This window comes from Gavialis gangeticus, unplaced genomic scaffold (genome assembly GCF_001723915.1).
Source record: "Gavialis gangeticus isolate Ggan-Ray unplaced genomic scaffold, GavGan_comp1, whole genome shotgun sequence".
Classification (NCBI taxonomy): Eukaryota; Metazoa; Chordata; order Crocodylia; family Gavialidae; genus Gavialis; species Gavialis gangeticus.
In genome coordinates this window covers 164896509-164904102 of record NW_017729022.1, presented here as the reverse complement: position 1 = coordinate 164904102, position 7594 = coordinate 164896509, and the positions used below count along the sequence as shown (strand labels likewise).

Sequence of the window (7594 nt, the reverse complement as noted above, 5' to 3'; positions counted from 1 at the left end):
CCTCCCCCAGGGTGTATGCAGCAGGAGCCCCCCCCCCCACACACACACCTGTAAACAAGCTGCCTGCTGCTCCCTCCCGTGACCCACCCTGGTCCTGGGGCCCCACTCACCCCAGCTCCTGCCCCACTCCATCCCTCACTGTGGGGGGGCTTCAATCTATCCCCCACACCTCTTGCCCCCCACAGACTTACCTGCTGGGCAGTGTCTGCATGTGTGTCTGTCTACCCCTCACTCCCAAACCACAGCCCCCCCCAGTCCTGCTGCTGCCCCTCACTCCTGACCCACAGTCCCTTGCATCTTGCCTGGCTGTGCAGGAACTCCCCTGCCTGCCCCCGCCCCCCAGAGTACCCGCATAAATTTTGCATAACTTTGAGTTTTTCTGCACATAATTCTGAGTTTTTAGTTGTGCAATTAAAATCATGATTGTGACTTTTTTTAATTGTGCAACTAATCGCAACAATTTTTAAATTGTTTGACAGCCCTCAAAAAAAAAAAAAAAAGACACATCAATGCTTGCAGCAAGGACTGGAACTAAGTTTCCCCACCTGCTTCCTCCCTGCTGCCCAGCAAATGTTGAAATCTTTTCTGTAGTGTCACAGCTCAACAGTTTCACTTCTCCTGGAATGACAATAGCTAGGGCATACTCCAGGAAGGCAAAATATATGGGTTTTGGTAGCCCCTCATGGGAAGGGACACAGTCCTTCTTTCCACAACTTAGGCAAGTGCATTTTAACGCTTCCAGAGTTCAGTGCATTTCATGTTGGATACAGCAGTGCTGAGGACCCTCTGGATTGGGTCCCCCTGTAGGGGGAGGGAAATGAACATAGACCTTGAACATCCCAAATAGACTTGAGAGCAAAGAGAGCTCATCTGCTCACCCATCAATCAGGATGGGGACAGCTTGGGGCATGCCCCAAAACATTAAGTGCATGGGAAATTTTAGGATCATAATCTCAGACTTGCATAGAATTTAGACACCAAAGTACTTGTGCGGACTTAGCCTTCAGTGCCTAAGTGTTAAAGTCATGCAGAACACAAGTCTTCTTTTGCGACTTAAGCTGCAACTTATTTTTTCCCCTTCCTTTTTCCTAGTATGTGGAGGATGAAGATCTCATTAATGCCATCAAAGGCTTCAGCACAGTAACAAAAGAGCACACATCTTTTACTGATACCCATCTGTAATACACATTTGAATATCATGGCCAATCCAAAGAAGCTGGAGGAGTCCAAAATCCTTGCTTGGTTCAACTTGCATTAAAATGAATATAAATGTGGGATTGTGCTCCAAGTGATGTGCCTATTGGACCTTTAGCAATATGAATTAATTTTTTATTATATCCTTATGACAGCCAAGAGTAGTTACATGCTGTATTAACATTCTCATACACACAGGGGTGTAAGTTGTTCATGTTCATCAGGCTAAGGAAGTTAAGGAAACCTCCTTAGCCTAAGGGTTTTTGAACCCGAAAGCTTGCTGCTCAATTGTTTTCCAACTATTTAAGTTGGTCTAATAAAAGATATGATTCACTCAAAGAACCTTGTCATACACACACTCTTCAGTGTTACATGTTTATTACAAGGCTGTGTAGTAGTATTTTAAAAGAGGCAGATGGAAATGATGTCTTAGGAAGTAATAAGTGACTTATTATACACTAATTCCTTTCAAAAATAATTTTAAATATCAGATATTGTACAGGGGTGTACGTTGTATTGCACAGAAAAGTTTTACACGTACTATTTTTAAGATGCCTGAAACTTAAGTTTTTATTATTATACTCTAGTGGGACATTTATTAGAAGGGAAGTTACTTGTGTCAGTCACAAGAATAAATAAGACTATAAAAAAATTGATATTGTGGTTTAATATAGAAGAAATTTAGCTGTTTTTAATAGCATTAGAACTCAATTCGATCAGAAATCAAAAGGGGGGGGGAAGAGTGCATTATTTTATCTTTAAAAAATCTTTGACAAAATATTTGAACTATTGCATAGTGTGCAAACTTGTCTATATAATCTTGAACTCAAGTACTTCCTTCTCACCCATAATCGTTACATATGCTTTAGCTGATGTACAAAAAGGCTAAATCCAGTGGCATCTTGACTTTAGGGGCTCAGAACTTTGCTACATCATTTATACAAAAGTACATTTGCAATATATTGAACATACACTAAGTTATGTTGCTGTGGATTTTATTTGCATCTGTAGTAGTTCATGCTGTCTGCCCCCTTGTGTTAGTCTTAGAATTCTGGTTAGTCTGACTCCCACTCCCCCAGCTTGTTATTTTTTTTCTTATTAAAGATTGAAACTTGTGTTTTATTATTGTCATCATTTGGTGCAGCAGACCCACCCCTTAGCACTGAGAAAAACTCTTCCTTGGTAAGAGCAATGACAAGTCATCACACATTTAACTTGACAAAAGCAAAGTGCAAAAAGACACCATAAGAATATGAAGTTCATGGGGAATGTGGAAAAAAAGCAAAAGTGGAAGAGTAAACCTACCCATAACAAAGCTGAGGCATGAATAAGACATCCAGCATAACTGTTTTTGACAAGTTATCACGTTTGCTTTAACACCCAGCATATGAGCAAGAAGGTTAAGGCCACAGGAAAAGCTGTTTGTAATGCTATGAGCAATTAGCATAAGCAGAAATTTACAGCTAGGTTCTTCCCTCCTGCCTCTCCCTCCCTCCCCCGTGGTATTTTACCCCTAAAATAATCTGACTAAATTAATAGCACTACTTGCAAAAAACAGTAGCATGAGTAGAAGACAAGAAAGGAACAACAATTTATTTTCGATTCTGTCACAATGGCTACAACATAGTTGAGTATGTTCAGATTATCACACTCAAATTTCAAGTAGCATAATTATTTCTAGGGTAAGAAAAAAAGGTGTGCGTTATCTGTACCAAGTAACTTAGTATCATTATTTTCCCAGCGTGTGAGATACTGTTGTGTCCATGCATTAATAAAATGAAGATATGACAATAAAAAAGGTTAAAATGTAAATGTATTTTAAGCATATTTCTTGCAATGATGTACAGGTGCTTGCTTGAAAGATAAGCATGTTCAGTGTTGCAATAAAGTAGGTACCGACTTTTATGCTGCCTTCTTACCAATTCACTTTTTCTTTAAAAAACAAAACCAAAAAACCCTACTAAACAACAAACTGAGTTGTTTAGCAAAGCAGTCTCCTATTTGGAAACTTAAAATTTTAAAAAGTTCCATGCTCTTTTGGGACTTTAAACATTAACTATACCCGGTGTAATTGAAAACCCATTGATATTTGTTCATCTCAATAGCTGTAATTTTTGGTATTAATGAAGGAAGGAATAAAAAATAGTATGAAACTAAATGGTTATTTGTGTTTGTACTTTTTTAGGTTAAGGTAAAAAGATTTAAAAGCAAAGGTGGGTATACACATGCACACACTTTTACTGAACAGACTGTGATCTAGGACTTGTAACTAGACGGGGAGCTTAGTAGCTGACATGGTTAATAATTTATGGATCATCAGTAGGTAAGGAAATGATTTAAAAGACAAAAACAACAGCAATAAAAAAAAACAGCCACTTTCATAGGGCTGTTTACCAAAAAAGCAAAAGTCATGCAAAACTAGTCCTAACACATGGTTTTGACCCATTATCCCTCATTTAATATGCAAGCACCACTAGCTTGTTTTATTATTCTATTGAGGTTGTACCAATGTTTAGTTGCATTAAGTTTCCCATTGTAAACAACGGATTACGCCTGTTATGCTGGAAAAACGCTGAAGTATGCAAACCGTACAGCTTGTATATTGTGCAATGTGGAGACTTACAGCAGAGATGCTCTCCATGACTTTTGGTTAAAGCAGCTCTCATTTAGATACCTTCCTGAAGTGTTTCTGTGTACAGAAAACCCACGTACAGAACAGCCTCAGTTTGCACTTAAGACTTGAGGAAAAATGAAGTCACTTTTACAGCAAGCTGAATTTCCTAAGCATCTGAGGATAGGCTGTGAACTCCCATTTTCCTTCCAAGCCCTGCTCTTGGGTTGGTATTGAGGGGGAACACTTGTGATTCTGAAGTTAGCTTCAATGTGTGGTAGAGGATGAGAGGACTAAAACAAAGCAAGCGCATCTGTTCTGTCCCTAACACTGTACTGCAAGGACTGAAATAAAGGACTACTGCCTGTGTATATGTAGAACTCACAATTATAATAGTGCAACAGTGCATTGAAGCCCAAGTAAAAATTGATTCATTTTCCCCACATTGCATCTTTTCTTCTTTATTATTAGTGCCAAGAACAGGCATGGCCTTGTATGTATAGTAGCAGGTGGACCCTGCCCTAAACAACTTCATCTAAATAGACAAGACAAAGGTAGTTGGGGAAAGGGACAATGCATTTCAGCTAAATGAATAGTGACAGCATGACATTATGCTGGGCATTTTGTGTGGGAAAGGAATATTTTGGGAATGGGCAAGTGAAGGGGAGTTAGTAAGACAGATGGCAGGAAGCTGAGGTAAGGAAGTGAGCACAGAGGGGGTTGAAGCTAGTGCCAGGCAGCACAGCACAGAGAAAGTTTTAACTAAACTGTAAGATAGCTTCCTCATGTACATTCATCCCAAGACCTGAAATTTCAGGTTTTTTGGTTTTCACATAATGAATCCATAAAAAGGACAGCAAATGCCAAATTCTACCTACCACTTGTAGTTTCAATTTAGTCTATGGTGACATGAACCAGAAAATAACTCCTTGGTTTACTGATCATAGGGTGTTAAAAAAATTAATTAAATAAAAAAACCCCCACAAACCTATTTCATGTGTCAAAAACCGAAACAATATTTTCCTTTCAAAATTTTCAGATGGCCTGAAAGCAGCAGTGTTAAGTGCACAATTTTCCTCATTCTTAAAAGAAGTCTGGGGAAAGAAGCATAAGACATCAACTCACCAGCTTTCTTTTCCATAAGCTGCAACTCTTGCTTTAGTTGGAACTAGTGTAACTCCAAACTCCAAATCTTCATTTCTGGGCACTCTCCAAGGGCATAATCATTCTCCAATTGAGCACTTCCCCTTGGACACCCATTTCTTATCTGGTCTTTCTGTGCTTCCACCCAATTACGCAGCAAACTTGCAATGGTCATCTTACTCAGCAGCTCATTATCTTGGCTTGTTTTTGTGTTTTGAAGTTATCTTATCATTTTGGGTGGTGATGGAAAGAGTAGGAAAAAGCAGCTACATATCTTCTATGATCTCTGGGTTTATAAAATCTGAGTCTTAAAAGAATCTACCTATATAATAAGGGCTCCAACAAGCTAAAGCCCATTATAACCACTGTATTTACCCATTATAACCAACATATTCTATAAAGGGGGACTATCAAGTGAAAAGGATACTTTCCATACAGTTTTGTTGTATGGAAAGTATTGCATGCATGTATATGTATGTGTATGCATGTTCCATGCATGCCATTGTTTTTTTTGCTTGACACCATAAAATAAAAATGGGTGGGTGGGGAACTTCAATCTAGCATCTGGGGATTGCCATCTGAAAATGTTTGCTCATAATAGGGAAAGCACAGTAATCACTGATGTTCAGCAGCCATTTTAATAAAAAGATGAGTGTGAATGGCTTAGTACCATGTGGAGCAAAATGTAAGCTTTTCCATACCAATAGGTTACATTTTATATTTCAAAGCGGTCTGGAAGAATAAAAAGGGGAAAAACACAAAACACCAATACACAACCACCAATTACTTCCTTTGCACTTTAATATTAGAACAAATATATGCAAAATTATGTTTTTACAGCATCTGTAAGCTTAACAAGACAGCATATAAAGTTAAAATATGTCAAATTTATTAATACTGAAAAAATAATTGTGGCGCTTCAAACAAGGCAAACTTCAGCAACAGCAGCTTTCCATCAATTCATTTTCTATAGGATCAAATTTTTAAAGGTGAAAATGAGCAAAGTGGGCAGCCTCACATAACTGCAAACAATGTGATTACATAGCTTTAAGACTATTAAGCAGGTGACAAGCACTTAATATTCTGGTGCTTGCAAGGGGAAAGGTCAAGTAATAGTAATCAGAAGGTTACCCACAATAGAAAGCTCTCCCCATGACAAACACTGTAGTGCATGCTGGACTTCATTAAATAGAATTTTACATCTATATTTTGTACCAAGTACTGTACTTCATTTTCATATTGTTATATAAAGCCAAACAGATTTAAAGTACTTCTAAAAGTGTTTGTATTGTAAACCAATGTAGCTGTTTTAGAAAAAAAATTAAATCTCAGTTTAGCCTTAGTCCAGTTTTAATTCTTTCAGTTAAAGACACCAAAATTAAACCTGTTAAATTTGTAGTGTAAAAACTGCATCCAGTTTAGTGTTAAACTTTCATTTGAATTCTTGCAAGCAAACGTGCACCATTAACAGCATTTTCACAAGCTATAGTCTTGGCAGGAGGAGTCATTTTTCTTGTGCCGTGGAGAAGTGGTAGCCTTTGTTGGTGATGGGGATGCTGTACCAGGTGATTCAGGGGCACCTTCCACAATGATTGGTGAAGATGCCAAAAGAGGCACCTTCTTTCTCCCCAGGAACCCTCCTCCTTCAAATCCACTCTTCTTTTTATTCTCTGAGCGGGTTTCACATTCATCATCTGTTCCTCTCTTCTTCAATTCCAAAGTGCTTTCAGGCATTTTCTGAACCTCTGTTCCACAATCTGATGTTCTAGCAGCTCTTACTTCAAGTACTGCTGCCTTTCTATCAGTTCCATTGCTGTCACCTGCCATCTTCTTCGCTTCAGCTTGTAGTGGACTCAGATTGCCATTCTCAGGGACAGCTTTGTCCACCATACTTTTGTTTAGATTGAAAGTCTGAAAATCCCTGTAGCTGTGAAAACTCTCAGTCCGCCTTGCCCTGGCTAACAAAGGACTCTCTCTATATGGCCTTACTGAGCCATATGTAGCAGTTTCGTGGATGGTTTCGTGATGTTGTAACTGGAGACTGAAAATACATTTGACAGTAAGCAGTTTGGTCTATTAGTCACAACACATAATGATACTAGCAAACATCACTTTCAAATTTCTCACATTTCAGCTTAATTTTCAAGAGGTGAGAGACTGCTTGCAAAGGAGAGGGTAAAAACGCACAGGAAACTACTTGGCCTGGATTCTCAGTTGTTAACAGAGCGTATATTCCTGTGATCCATGGCATTCAGTCATTTATATAAGGTAGGAGTGCTAGACCTCTGGCCTATGGGCCAAATGCAGCCCGTGGAGCCATGGCATCTGGTCTATAGAGCTCCCCACAGGTTGGGAAATTTGACAGTAGGGAAGCAGGGGCAATTAACACTGCCACCCTTCCTGCTGCCAAATTCCCACATCCCCTCTCCCCCATATGGTAAAGTTGGGGCCAGGCCACATGCCCTTCCCCTATGCAGCTGAATCGGGGCTGGGCTGCTCCTTGCCCCCCTCCATGTGACCACGAAGAGCTCCACTATGCCTGCCCCAGAAGCTGAATCAGGGCCGCTGGCCAGATCTGGCCTACGGACGTACTGAGCACTGTCCATCTGGCCTGCTGGGGAATAAAGATTGAGCAACACTGATGTA

At 39.6% G+C, this 7594-nt stretch overlaps 2 protein-coding genes across 2 annotated transcripts in view; one reads left to right on the top strand and one right to left on the bottom strand.

Annotated features, from left to right (window-relative positions):
- USH2A (usherin) overlaps nucleotides 1-3322 on the top strand; it is a 756200-nt gene extending 752878 nt beyond the window's left edge. The window contains exon 72 of the mRNA XM_019516454.1: nucleotides 1093-3322. Coding sequence (XP_019371999.1) covers nucleotides 1093-1182 — 90 coding nt within the window. The 3' untranslated portion in view covers nucleotides 1183-3322. The remainder of the gene's footprint in view (nucleotides 1-1092) is intronic.
- Nucleotides 3323-5731: 2409 nt separating this feature from the next.
- KCTD3 (potassium channel tetramerization domain containing 3) overlaps nucleotides 5732-7594 on the bottom strand; it is a 92078-nt gene continuing 90215 nt past the window's right edge. Inside the window, exon 18 of the mRNA XM_019515905.1 lies at nucleotides 5732-6989. Within this exon, the coding sequence (XP_019371450.1) occupies nucleotides 6425-6989 (565 nt within the window). The 3' untranslated portion in view covers nucleotides 5732-6424. The remainder of the gene's footprint in view (nucleotides 6990-7594) is intronic.